General features: G+C 47.3%; 1 protein-coding gene across 1 annotated transcript in view; it reads left to right on the top strand.

Annotated features, from left to right (window-relative positions):
• Positions 1-14,009, top strand: part of DNAH3 (dynein axonemal heavy chain 3) — a 114,309-nt gene that overhangs the window by 76,603 nt on the left and 23,697 nt on the right. Inside the window, exons 39-44 of the mRNA XM_075010225.1 lie at positions 191-370; positions 1,571-1,694; positions 1,806-1,962; positions 9,940-10,083; positions 10,979-11,645; positions 11,732-11,897. Of these exons, the coding sequence (XP_074866326.1) occupies positions 191-370; positions 1,571-1,694; positions 1,806-1,962; positions 9,940-10,083; positions 10,979-11,645; positions 11,732-11,897 (1,438 nt within the window). The remainder of the gene's footprint in view (positions 1-190; positions 371-1,570; positions 1,695-1,805; positions 1,963-9,939; positions 10,084-10,978; positions 11,646-11,731; positions 11,898-14,009) is intronic.

The following is a 14,009-nucleotide window of genomic DNA, read 5'->3' as shown; positions in this document are numbered from 1 at the left end:
CCATCGGCCCAACCAAAATTAAACCAGGATCTTTAACTTTAAAAAAACTGCTCCACATGATACAATTACATTAGATTCTGTTGTTGCATCAAAAGGAAATAATAATAATGAAAGGTGACTTTTTCTTAGTTAGGAGACAATTGCTATCTGTGCTTTGATTTGTTTCTTAAGACATGAACATTCTTTATAGATGATCTAAACATGCCTGCAAAGGAGGTGTATGGAGCCCAGCCACCTATTGAGCTTCTTAGACAGTGGATTGATCATGGTCACTGGTATGACAAGAAGGACACATCCAGACTTGATATCATAGACGTCTTATTTGTTTCAGCTATGGGACCTCCTGGTGGAGGAAGGAATGATATTACAGGTAGGAATTTTTTTTATATATATATAAAAGAAATCCATCACCAGGACAAAATAAATGAGTTTAAAGAGGGAAGCCTATTCAAATAGAAAACTGTGAGCTTGTCCACACGAGTAATTAGTTTGCAGCACTTGAATCAGTACTGCACTAGCATGCTGCTGGATGACTGTCCGTGTGGATCCTGATAATGCTCATTAACAGGTCGTCGGAGTGGTTTGAAATGGGATTAGATCAAAATACATTAATGAACTGTCCACAGAAGACAGTTAGTGGCAGGCTATCACTGAGTAGTTTCACACATTAGTTTCCACAAACTAAATCTTTGTGTAGGCCAAGGGTGAGCAAAGTGGGATGCAGGCGCCCTTGGGGGGGTGAAATGTCACAAGGGGGGTGCAGTTTGATCAGCTCTTGGTTCTCCGTCTCATCCATCTCATTAAAAATGTTGAAAAATGTTACTGTTTTTAATGTATGTGTATTCACATTTATATACCAAATAATACAGTTTTAACATTCTACATACATATTTACTTACACATGCTGAAAGATTTTTTTTATATTAATATAACTTACATTTCCATCAGTTGGGATTACATTAGACAAGTTGAGGGGGCCCTGCTAATTGCAGGGACAAAAAGTGAGGCCCAACCATAAAAAGTTTGCTCACCCCTGCTGTAGGCAAGTGCTGTGTTTGTATGCAGATTGTAAACCAGTGTGCAGATTTACCAGCTGAGCCATTCCAAATACAACCAACATGCTCAAATCTGTTATTACACCTGAATATAAAGGACCTGGAAAAATGAGCCCAGGATAATGAACAGAGAAGTAGCCATGTTAGTCTGTACTTAGTAGTATCATTTGACTTCTGCCTCACCTGGGAAGTGTGATGATGACTCAGCTCTATCAGTTTCCTCCCCGTGGGTTTAATAATCAACAGCAGGCAGAAAAAAAAATAAGACACTTAGGAACAGGTATGTTCTTATCACATGCTATAATCTCAGATCTGTCTCAAATACTGATAGTGTCATTTTTAATCGAGATTTAGAAATGTGCCTGAGACAAATCCCTGGAACCAGATTTCAGTCCAAATTTTGCAGCTTGATTTTATTTCTACTATGATGGTCACTGCTAGACAAATCATAGGTGTAAGATGGAAAGAAAGTTGTGCAGTAGTGCTCATGTCTGTGCTTTCACTGTGTATCACAGGACGTTTCACACGACACTTGAATATTATTTCCATCAATGCTTTTGATGATGACACTTTAACCAAGATTTTCTCTTCAATTGTTGACTGGCATTTCAGCAAAGGATTTGAAGCTGTATTTACAAGGTAAATGTGATATTATTCCCAAGACTATTTTGCAGAGGACATGTTATTTTAAATCTTTCATTTGCATACCTCACAATTAAAGTTACCTTTCTCTTCTTTTTCTTTTTTAAGGCTTGGCAAGATGATGATCCAAGCTACAATGGCTATTTATAAAATGGCTGTTGAGAATTTTCTTCCAACTCCTTCAAAATCCCATTATGTCTTTAATCTGCGTGATTTCTCCCGTGTTGTTAGAGGAGTGCTGCTCTGTCCACACACACATTTACAAGTAGGCTGCTGTTTCACAGTGTTCATAAAACAATAGTTAAAAAATAAAGTATTAAATCTACATTCTCTCTACTAATATGGCCTGTAATTTTATTAGCTTTGTATGCATATAACACTGAGTAGTACTGGGCCTGAATATTTTGCTGTGTACTTTCCTTCTCTCTCATGAAGAAGAAAAACATGATCAGATATTATTATTTTTTTCTTATGTTACAGTAACTGCTAGTGCAGAGCCCTAATGTGCTAGCCCTGTAATATTCAGAGTTGGGGCAGGAGGAGGAATTAAAACTGTTAAACGGATGAAATCTGGAAAGGCACCTGGCAGTGATGCAATTCCATCAGAAGGTTATGAAGCTGCTGGTGGCCAGCTGATATACCCTCTCACCCATTTATTTAGTGCCATTTGAGAGAAGGAACTAGTCCCCCAGGACTTCAAAGATGCCCCGATTGTACACATATACAAGAGAAAAGGTGCATGTTGTGATGACCATCAGGGCATCTCTCTGCTCTCTATAGCTAGTAAGATCCTGGCCCGCATCCTTTACATCCAGCTTCCACTACATGTGTTCAAAACAGCAATTCCTGCAAGCCAGTGTGGACCAAAGATGATCTTCCAGCTAGCTCATGGAAAGTATTCTATCAGTGCACAGTGTAAGCACTATAAAGACATTTTAAGGTTCAACATGAAGTCATGTAGCATATCTCCCAATGATCTGGAAAATCTAGTTCAGGACAGATTGTCCTGGTGGCAGACCGCTGTACAGACTTGTAATTGCTTGAGAGTCAGCATATCCAGGCACTACAGGAAAAGCATAGGATCCGAAAAGAATGTACAGTGCCTGCAGTTGGCAGTTTTTAATGTGACATCTGTAATCGGCTCTGCCAGTCAAGAATTAATTTAGTTGTCATAGAAGATGAGATCTATCTCAGTCGAAGAAGAAGATTCATACTAGGAGACAATCCTTGCCCCCTAAACTTACTTCTTAAATGGACAATACAAAGGAAGAAGGGAGGAAAGAAAAATTATTATTCCCATTTTACAGATGAGAAACTGGTGCACAATAGGATAAATGTCTTGGATACCCAAAAATATATCTTGCTATTAATCGATGATGAATGTTTCTATATAACATATAAAAAAGACTTAAAAGGCTATTGAACATGTTGGGGAATATTCTTATCCTTGGGTAAAAGGGCTAGAATGGCATAATGTGGCCATGAAGACTCATCATCTATCCAGGGAAGAATTCTTCTTCTTCGAGTGTCCCCGTGGGTGCTCCACATTAGGTGTGGGGCTCGCCCGGCGCCGCAGATCGGATCTTCCAAGCAGTTTCTGCCGGACCGCGCATGCGCCGGTGCGCGCCGCTCCCTTGCGCGCTCCTGGCCACGTGCGTGATCCGTTCTCCGCCAGTTCCTCTTAACCGCCGTCGGCTGCAGACGGAATCCGACTAGGCTACGGCCAAGTTAGCGTATTCAATGGTTTTAGATGTTTTCTTTAAAGTTTTCAAGTTCTTAGTCTATTCTTAAGTTAGCCAGTTGTTATTTTCAAAAAAAAAAAGAAAAACAAGAAAAACAAGAAACAAGAAGCAAGACGGCATTCAGTCCAGTCCTACTAACAAGCGGAGCACCGGAGGCCAGGAGCCTAGGGCCATTAGCCCTCCTGCCGCGGCAGGCTATCCGAGAGGGGGAAAAACAGCACAGAGAAGGTGCTAAGTACCCCATTAACAACTAAAAGACTCACCTACAATGTCCTCTTCAGGATTCAAGAAATGTGAGTCTTGCCGAGAGGCAATGCCAGCGTCTGATGGGCACAGTCACTGTATAAGGTGCCTCAGGGAGTCCCATGTCACACAGAAATGCTCCTTCTGTGCAAAATTAACAGCCAGAGCAAGGAAGGACAGGGAGATGCGGCTTAAAATGCTGCTCTTTGACAAGGCCCTCCAGCCAGACGTGCTGGAGCGGCCGCAGCAGGAGCGACCCTCCGGGGCCCATAAAAGGAAAGCTGCCTCCCTCACCCCATCAGTGCAAAAACGGAGGAAAGTCTCCCCAACCCGATCCCTGCCTGCAGCAACAGCGAGCGGGACGGGAGGAGTGCACAGCCCCCAGCTGCAGCAACAGCTGATCGGCGGTGGCACGGAGAGCCACGTGGAGGCGGCTCAGCCTCCGATGATCAAACAGCCGCCCCGCACCGCAGGCAGGGCGGTGGCTAAGCAAGCGCCGGTACCAGCGGCACCGCAGGCAGCGGCACCGACCCCCGGGGAACCGGCGGTGCAGAGCACGCAGGCACGCAGCCTGCAGGCACCGGAGGACACCGCCCGCACGGCACCGCCCATGAGCGTGCCGAGTGCGGCGCGGACGGGGCCGAGATCACCTGCACGTCAGGGGGCGGAGCCACCCCCTCAAGGGATGGGGAAGGCTGCACAGAAAACAAGGCACCACAGCCTCTCTCCAGACAGGGCTGCAGAGTTGCTTTCTCTCAGCCCTCCGCTCATGCTGCAGACTCCAATTAGAAGGCAGGGGTCCCCCCTAGCCTATCCGGAGCCCCCGTCTCCATTTTTACAACCAGCCTCACCCTGGCTGGGACCACCTTCACCCTTCCTGGGGTTTGAGCCGCTGGAGTACTATCACAAATCGCTCTCTCCAGTGTCCCAGGTCTCTCGACAATCTCGCTCCCCCAGACGCAGGGGGTATGCACCAAGGGAGTGGTCCAGGTCACCTTCCCAAGAACAGTGCCCATGCTGCCATGGTCGTCCCTATCACGCGGGGCATAGACACCACCGGCAGTCTACCAGGGAAAGATCCCCACAGATGGTCCCGTATCCCCGAGGGCAATCGCGAACGGGGACAGAGACTCAAGTATCTCAGGGGGAACTGGTTATGGAACCCCGAGATTTTCCCTTGCAAGCTTCTAGCGAGCGGATGTACCATCACCAACAGGAACCAGAAGGGTCCAGAGAGGCGTATCCTAGTGGTTCCTCGCTCTCCTCCCCAGACGAGGCTACGGCCCCAGGGGACGTCCATCCTCCGGATGATCTCAAACAGTTTCAAGAGCTGTTTAAAAGGGTGGCCTTCACGCAAGGCATCCAGACAGCAGAGGTGCAAGAGAAACACCATAAGCTCCTCAAAAATCTGAGACCTCCGGCCTCCTCCAAAGTAGCAATACCGCTTGACGAAGCAATCTTGGAGTCCGCCATTATGATATGGCAGACCCCTGCGACTATTCCGCCTGTCCACAAGAGAGCGGACAAGAAATACTTCGTGCCGGCGAAGGGCATGGAGTTCCTGTTTAGCCACCCACAACCAAATTCCTTGGTGGTAGAGTCGTCGCAACAAAGATCAAAGACATCTCAATTCAAGACAGGGGGAACAGACAAAGATGCCAAGAAGCTAGAGCTGTTTGGCAGAAAGGTCTACTCCTCCTCCACACTACTGTTGCGAATGGCAAATTACGCAGCGCATCTAGCGAACCATAATTTCGACAACTACACTAGGTTAACTTCCCTCATGGACTCACTTCCAGAGGACAAGAAACCGGTGCTCAAGGCCATCGTGCAAGAAGGCTACGCGGCCTTGAGGACGGGAGTTCAGATCGCCCTGGATGTTGCGGACACAGCAGCACGCTCCACAGCTACGGCAGTGGTGATGCGAAGGGAGTCCTGGCTCCAGACTTCGTGTATACCAAGGGATCTGCAGGCAAAGATCGTCGATCTTCCCTTCGACTTGCAGAAGCTGTTTGCCGAATCAACTGACTCGGTCCTTCATTCCAGTAAAGATTCAAGAGCCACACTTAGGACCCTGGGGATTTACACCCCTCCATACAGAAAGAAAAAGTACTACCCTCAACAAAGACGGTACCAGTACCAGCAACAGCATCCCCAGTACCACAGGGGTTACGAGCAAGGGCGACATCAACAGCACCAGCAGTACAGAACTCCCAGGCGACGTTCCCAACAGAGCCGTGCGTCCTCGGAGCAGGGCCAAAGGCCACAAGTTTGACACACAGATCCAGGGCTGCGCCATCACTACCATTGCACAAGGTCATCCGAAGCGGTTATTCCACCATCGCCTCCGACCATTGTACGACCAGTGGCAAAGGATCACCACAGACAAATGGGTGCTGGAGATCATAGCCACGGGGTACGCCATCCCCTTCCAGTGGCTCCCACTGCCACGACCTCCACCCAGGCCCCACCTCCAGGAGGCCTCCCACGTAGCGAGGCTCAAGCAGGAGGTAGACCATCTCATGCTCATAGGGGCAGTGGAAAGAGTGCCGGAGCAACTGCAAGGGAAAGGGTTCTACTCCAGGTACTTCCTCACAGAGAAAAAGATGGGAGGCTGGAGGCCCATCTTAGATCTTCGAGGCCTCAACCGGTACCTGTGCAAGCAACGCTTTCGGATGATCACAATCGCCTCCATCCTTACGGCACTAGACGATGGAGATTGGTTCGCAGCCCTCGACTTACAAGACGCGTATTTTCACATAACTATCCATCCAGCTCACCGACGATTCCTCCGGTTCATGGTAGGCAAAGAACATTTTCAACACAAGGTCCTACCATTTGGCCTCTCCTCGGCCCCCAGAGTCTTCACCAAGACCTTGGCAGTGGTGTCAGCCTACCTGCACAGACAGGGGGTATTTATATTCCCGTATCTGGATGACTGCCTACTCAAAGGGGCCTCGAAGGAGGAGGTAGTACGCATGATACGCGTCACAGCAGGCACGTTCTCTTCGCTCGGCCTGGTTATCAGTCTGGCAAAATCAAAGATAGACCCCACATAGAGTTCATAGGGGCACGCATAAATTCTATTACAGCGAGAGTGTATCTGCCAGAGACACGCTTTCGGGCCATCAGCTCCCTCGTGCAAGTCATCACCTTCAGCCCTACGGTGCCAGTTCTGACGTGCTTACAGCTGCTGGGCCACATGGCAGCAGTGACGTTCGTAGTACAGAATGCCAGGTTACACATGCGCAGCATGTAGCACTGGCTGGCGAGCGTATACAAACCATTAGCACACACTGTTCACGGGGTGGTGTCGCCCACAACAGAGGTGCGCAAATCCCTGCAATGGTGGGTAAACCCCAAGAACTTGCTAACAGGGGTACCCTTCCACCAACCACAAATATCGGTTTTTCTTACTACAGATGCCTCCCTCATAGGGTGGGGAGCACACATGGGCGAAGAGGTGACGCAAGGGCTGTGGTCCTCCACGGAGCAGTCACTGCACATAAATATACTGGAGCTCAGAGCAGTGTTCAACGCCTGCAGACACTTTCGAGACCATATACAAGACAAAGTAGTCGGGATCAGTACAGACAATACCTCCACCATGTTTTATATAAATCGGCAAGGAGGAGCTCAGTCCCGTGCCTTATGTGCGGAAGCAGTCTGGTTGTGGACCTGGTGCATCGCCAACAATATAACCTTGAAAGCCTCGTACTTACCAGGCGCTCACAATGTGAAGGCAGACCAGCTGAGCAGGCGTTTCGCACTCACGCACGAGTGGCAGATCCGTCCCGATCTGCTACGACTGATTTTTCACGCATGGGGTTTTCCCCAGATAGACCTGTTTGCCACTCAACACAACAAGAAGTGCCCACGATTCTGCTCCAGGGCAGGACTGGGACAGGGGTCCCTGGGGGACGCATTTGCGATCTCCTGGAGGGGCCCCCTGCTTTACGCTTTTCCTCCCACAGTGCTGATCCACAAAGTCTTGCAGAAAGCCAGGAGGGAAGGCGCCCAGATGATCCTGATAGTCCCAACGTGGGATCGACAGCAATGGTTCCCCCTACTCCTGCGCATGTCGGACCGTCCACCGATGCCCCTTCCGATGGCACCGGATCTGCTCACGCAAGCCCAGGGGTCCAGAGTGCATCCGCACCCCCAAGGCCTGCGACTACAAGCGTGGTTAATCCATGGCTCAGCTCCCTAGAGAGCACATGTACGGAGGAAGTGCAACAAGTCCTAGAAAGTAGCAGGAGGACTTCCACCAGGAAGACCTACAAGCAGAAATGGACTCGCTTCACGGCATGGTGTTCTACCAAACAGCTAGCCCCCCTTTCGGTGCCTATACCTGTAATATTAGAGTATTTACTGGACCTCAAGAGAGGAGGACTCTCACTATCCTCGTTAAAGGTCCACCTTGCCGCCATTTCGGCGTTCAGACACGAAGAGGAAGGGCACACGGTGTTCGCCCATCCCATGGTTACCAGGTTCCTCAAAGGGTTGGTAAACCTATACCCCCCTCGGAAACTGCTTCCACCTTCGTGGAACTTGGACCTGGTGCTTAACGCGCTAATGGGACCACCGTTCGAGCCTTTGGCCATGGTTCCCCTCCGCCTCCTTACGATAAAGACGACCTTTCTTCTCGCAATCACGTCAGCTCGCAGGGTGAGCGAGCTTGCGGCAGTTATGGCAACGCCACCCTGCACAGTATTTTCCAAGGAGGCGGTAACCTTACGGCTGCATCCAGCCTTTGTTCCTAAAGTTTCTTCTGAGTTTCATATTAATGAACCTATTGTTTTACCCTCGTTTTATCCAAAGCCTCATAACTCTAACAAAGAGGCGCGCCTACACCTCCTGGACGTGAGGAGGGCGCTAGCCTTCTATATAGACAGGACCAAGTCCTTCCGGAAAACGGATAGAATCCTAGTCTCTCTCGCTCCCAAATCGAAAGGAGAAGGTCTCTCTTCGCAGAGAATCTCGAAGCATATCGTATCCTGCATAAAAATGTGCTACGAACTCAAAAAGACTCCTTTACTGGCCATGTCCAGGGCTCACTCCACTAGGGCGGTGGCGGCATCAACAGCCTTTTTCAAGGGCGTTGCTCTAAAAGACATTTGCAGGGCGGCGACCTGGTCATCCTATGACACCTTCGCCAAACATTACGCCCTTCACAGGGTATTCCAAGAGGATACCCGTCTCTCGACAGCGGTCCTCTTGGGGACAAGCTGCACATAATCCGATTACCCACCTCCTATCTTGGGTTACTGCTGGGTAGTCACCTAATGTGGAGCACCCACGGGGACACTTGAAGAAGAAAGAAAGGTTACTCACCGTAGTAACGGTGGTTCTTCGAGATGCGTCCCCATGGGTGCTCCACTACCCGCCCATCCTCCCCGCTTCGGATCTCTGGTTAGTGTTTTGCAGGAGCATCTGAGGCGGTTGGTCAAGGAACTGGCGGGGACCGGATCGCGCACGTGGCCAGGAGCGCACAAGGGAGCGGTGCGCACCGGCGCATGCGCGGTCCGGCAGAAACTGCTTGGAAGATCCAATCTGCAGCGCCGGGCGAGCCCAACACCTAATGTGGAGCACCCACGGGGACACATCTCGAAGAACCACCGTTACTACGGTGAGTAACCTTTCTTTCTGGTGCAAGAACTGAGGAAGGCAGCTGCAGTTTGTCCTCTGAGAAGCTCTGTGGGCAGGAGGGTTGTGTCAATGGTGGGGATATTTGTTAATGTTACTACGGGGTGGTTGTTATGTATGTTAATTCTTATTCCTTAAAATGAGAATATATGCAGGACAAAACTACCTTCAGAGGGACCTAGATGTCATGCCCCTTGTTCATCGCTGGAAGTGTTGTTCTTAAGCAACCATATCACAAGTCATGTGGCATTTCTTCATTGCCACTGACATTATTCTAAAATATGAAAAGTCATCATAAAATGCCCCAAAGATAAACACACTCAGTGGAGCAATAGTTAAATGTTTTGTCAGCAGAAGCCAAGAATGTATAGGTTGGAAAGATATGCCACAATTATGATGTAGTGAGGTATGCAGTCTGGTAAAGGAAATCCTGCCCCAGTTGCTTGTATTCTCGTAAAGGACAGACTCCCACTAACTTGAGTGAGAAGTGGATCGGGCCTCGGATGGTGATCCGACTCCTTTGTTATGAAACAAGTCCTTCCCTTCAAATACTGATCTGTTCATTTAGGTTTTCTTTCACTAACACGGCTACCTCTCTGGTACTTTTACAGGATGGGGATAAGCTGATCAGACTTTGGATCCATGAAGTTTATCGAGTTTTCTATGACCGCTTAATTGACAATGACGACAGAGAGATGTTCTTTACGATGGTAAAAGAAACAACATCAAATAACTTCAAGCAGAGTGTTGATAAGGTGTGCTGGCTTATACACTCGGAACAGTTTGGACACGTAGATGGGACTGACAAATTTACAAAACTAATTCCACATTTCAGATATGCTGTAGCAATAGTAGAAAAATTATCTCCATTGATGCACCTGCAGTATTTGGTGGTGCATCTATTCATATATTGTGCATTTGCACATTGAAGTTAGGGCTGTCATCCTGCAGAATATACTTTGCAGGAGGACTCCTGACTTCCGTGGGACTCTCTGTGGGGCAGCACATCGCCTGGAATGAGTAACTAGCAGGATTAGGGCTGAAGTAGTTAACCATGCCATTATTTGATTTATGCATATGTGGAAGAGTCCATACACCCGGTGGGGGTGCCTCTACACTAGGAGCTAACTTAGACATTATGTTTGAAGTTAGGTGCTACTTCAAAGTAGCCAGCAGAAAGCTGACACAGGTTTTCCCTTATTTTGAAGTTAACTAGGGAGGCCAAGTTCGAAGTCCTTACTCCATTCCCGGGAATGGAGTAGTGCCCTACTTCAAAGTTTAACTTCAAAGTAGGGTGTATGTAGATGCTCAATTCGAAATCTGTTACTTCAAAGTTGTACTTTGAAGTAAGCAACTTCAAAGTTATTTTTGTAGTGTAGACATGGCCTGGGTGTATTAGGCCTTAAATTTGGCCATATGCTGGATATGGAAGTCAAAATACCCATATTTTTTGACATATGCAAATCTGAAAAATGACACTTCGATGTACATTATTTTGGGGGTTTTTTGGGTCTAAAATAATATATTGGAACAGCTGGAAGGTAGCATTACCCACAGTAGTAGGACCTGCTACTGTATGGATATAGATGAGTATTTCTTTAAAGAGAAAAATAGAATCTGAATTACTATCTGAATCTTGTTTCTCCATAGGTCCTAAGTCACCTGTCACCTACTGGCAAGATCACTGATAATAATATCCGCAGCCTCTTCTTTGGAGACTACTTTAAACCAGACAGTGATGTAAAAGCCTATGATGAAATCACAGACTTAAAGCAATTGACAACCGTGATGGAATATTACCTTGATGAGTACAACAATATCAGCAAGGCACCAATGCCCTTGGTCATGTTTAAGTTTGCCATTGAGCATATCTCAAGGATATGCAGAGTACTGAAACAGGACAATGGTCATTTGCTTTTAGTGGGAATTGGTGGGAGTGGGCGACAAAGTGCTACCAAGCTGGCCACCTTTATGAATGCCTTTGAGCTCTTTCAGATTGAAATCACAAAGTCCTATGGCAACAACGAATGGAAGGAGGATGTGAAACGAATCATGCTGCAGACAGGTGTTGGTAACAAAAATGTGTCATTTTTGTTCTGTGACAGTCAAATAAAGGACGAGGCATTTGTGGAGGATGTTAACATGCTTTTAAATACAGGTGATGTGCCTAATATCTTTGCAGCAGATGAGAAGGCTGAAATTGTTGAGAAAATGCAGGCAGCGGCAAGGACGGAAGGCAAGAAAATCGAGGCTACTCCACTTGCTATGTACAACTTCTTTATTGAAAGAGTGAAGAAAAATTTACACATTGTCTTAGGTCTGTATATAATACACAAAGTCTTATTCTAAATCTTTCTGCTCTTTCCTGTTGTTTTACTTATGAACAATGTACATTTTTTCCAGCAATGAGTCCAATTGGAGATGCATTCCGAAATCGACTACGAATGTTCCCTTCACTAATAAACTGTTGCACCATTGACTGGTTCCAGAGCTGGCCCACTGATGCATTGGAAATGGTGGCAAACAAGTTTTTGGAAGATGTTGAACTTGAAGATGAAATTCGAAAAGCGTACGTGTTTATTTGTCAAGAGGTCTCTGAAGCAGATAACCTCATCTCCAGCTGAAGCCCCATATAAGGACAACATCACAGCTGTGTGATGCTTCAGCTCAGAGAGTCAACATAGTCTTGGTTACAAGAGTGCACCTCCATTGATGCTTTCACAGGGTGATACTGGCCATTTATGACTTGTCAGTACACACATAAATGGGTCTTAAAACAACTGGGCTATAGAGTCAAGGGGAGATAGACCTGGTGAGTTTGAACTGCCATAGAGTCCAGATAGAGTCAGCCAGGAAAAAGGCAGCTGAGAGCTGGTTGTGGGGTGTCTGGAGGAAGACAGGAAGGCACAGATGACAGCTTCCTGGGAACAGATCTGAGACAGAAGGAGCATCAGAGAGCATAAGTGCCAGCTTTGGTGAGTGCTTTAGGGCTGGAGCACCCAGGGAAAAAGCACCAGTGGCCCCACCAATCAGCTTCTCCTCCTCCCACCAGCACCTCTCGCCCTTTGGCAGGCCCCACCAATCAGCTTCTCACAATGCCTCCTGCCCACTGCAGAAGAGCTGTTCAGTGCCATGCAGGGGATGCTTGAGGAAGGGACAGCTCATGGCAGAAAGTTGTGGGATGGGAAGAGTCAGGGTGAAGATGGGATGGGGCAAAGGTAGAGCCTCAAGGAAAGGGATGGAATGGGAGTGGAGCCTGGGACAGAGTGAGTGAAGAGCCTCTTTGGAAAATTAGAAAGTCGGTGTCTGTGCCAGAGATTTGCCTCGAGAAAATCTGCTGAGGGAGGAATTGGCTGGAAGCCAGCAGAAAGAGGTGCTGTGGACCTTCCTGAGCTCAAGAGTCAGAGACAGAGAGGCAGACTGCCCCCTGCATCCTTTTTGAATGGGAAGTTCAGTCTGTCTTCCTTTCTTTTGTTTCTTGTCTGTGTGCTTGCATGTATTTTCTTTTTGGAAAGTTGAGGGCAGTTTAACTTTCTCACTTTCCCGATTGCTTGCTTTGCTGCTCATTTGGAGGCTTATCGGCAGCAACTGCTTTTGCCAAAGGGTTATTTTCAATCAACTTTTTACCTTCTTTCTTACTGCTTGCTTCACTAGCTCATTCTTCTTGAGATTGTGGCCTACACAGTTTAGCATGTCAACAGAACATCTCAGCTTTGCTGCTCAGTCCATTCATGAGAATACATTACTCCTTTTCTGCTGCTCAATTTGTGCAGCACTTGGCTCAAATCTCAAAACTTCTCCCAAAACTTGTCTGCAGTTACACTGAGCAGGCACTATATCCTGGTGCATGTCTCACTGGAACAAAGCTTATGCCGGATCCAACTGCAATCATCATCACCAATGACATGCATTTGGGACATTTCACTTTGGATAATCTTACAGTTCTTAACTATGTTTCTCTGGTTCATTTGGGTCAAGTGGTGCAGCACCTACTGCAATCTGTAATTCCACTGCATACTGTCACCATACGTGCTCATGGCTTCCTTAGCCTGAGTCCATATGAGCACTGAAACGTCCCAGGATGAACAGTAATTCCTCTGCTCCAGCCATATCTGCTAAATTCTGCAGACTCTGCCTCACCTCTTTTCTTTCTGATAGCCAAGCCCAGATTGCGTTGCATTTATGCTAAGTGGTATAACTAAAATGGTCTCCCAGAATGCCTTGCACTCATGCTAGCATCATGAGAGATGCTGAAATGAAGGGGCACATTGATAGACTGTTAGGGACTTGGTTTTTTAAGGTTTATATACATAGGGCTTTATTTTGTAACAGATTAACCCTCCAAGGACAATTTATTCACATGTTTTGGACTACCCCTGGGCAATGCTGAAGAGAAAATTGAAGTGGGCACACTGGGAAAATCACTGCCTGATGATGATGGGCACCACAGTTGGGAGACACCCTGTGACAATAGTCAGTTTGGGCTGGGGAGAGTTTATGGCCCAGTATTCATTGGTGCTCGGTACCTGAAGCTCCCTTTGACTCTAGTGTGATTTATGCATATTCAGGACATGCAAAAATCTTGTGAGAAGAGAATTTAGCTTGGTATATTTTTAAATAATGGGCTAAATTCTACTCTCAGTAACACCAATATAATATCTTTGACCTCTGTGGAGTTATT

The sequence above is a fragment of the Carettochelys insculpta genome, chromosome 16 (assembly GCF_033958435.1).
Source record: "Carettochelys insculpta isolate YL-2023 chromosome 16, ASM3395843v1, whole genome shotgun sequence".
NCBI lineage: Eukaryota > Metazoa > Chordata > Testudines > Carettochelyidae > Carettochelys > Carettochelys insculpta.
The sequence above is the reverse complement of the archived record's forward strand: the minus strand, read 5'-3'. Positions and strand labels throughout refer to the sequence as shown.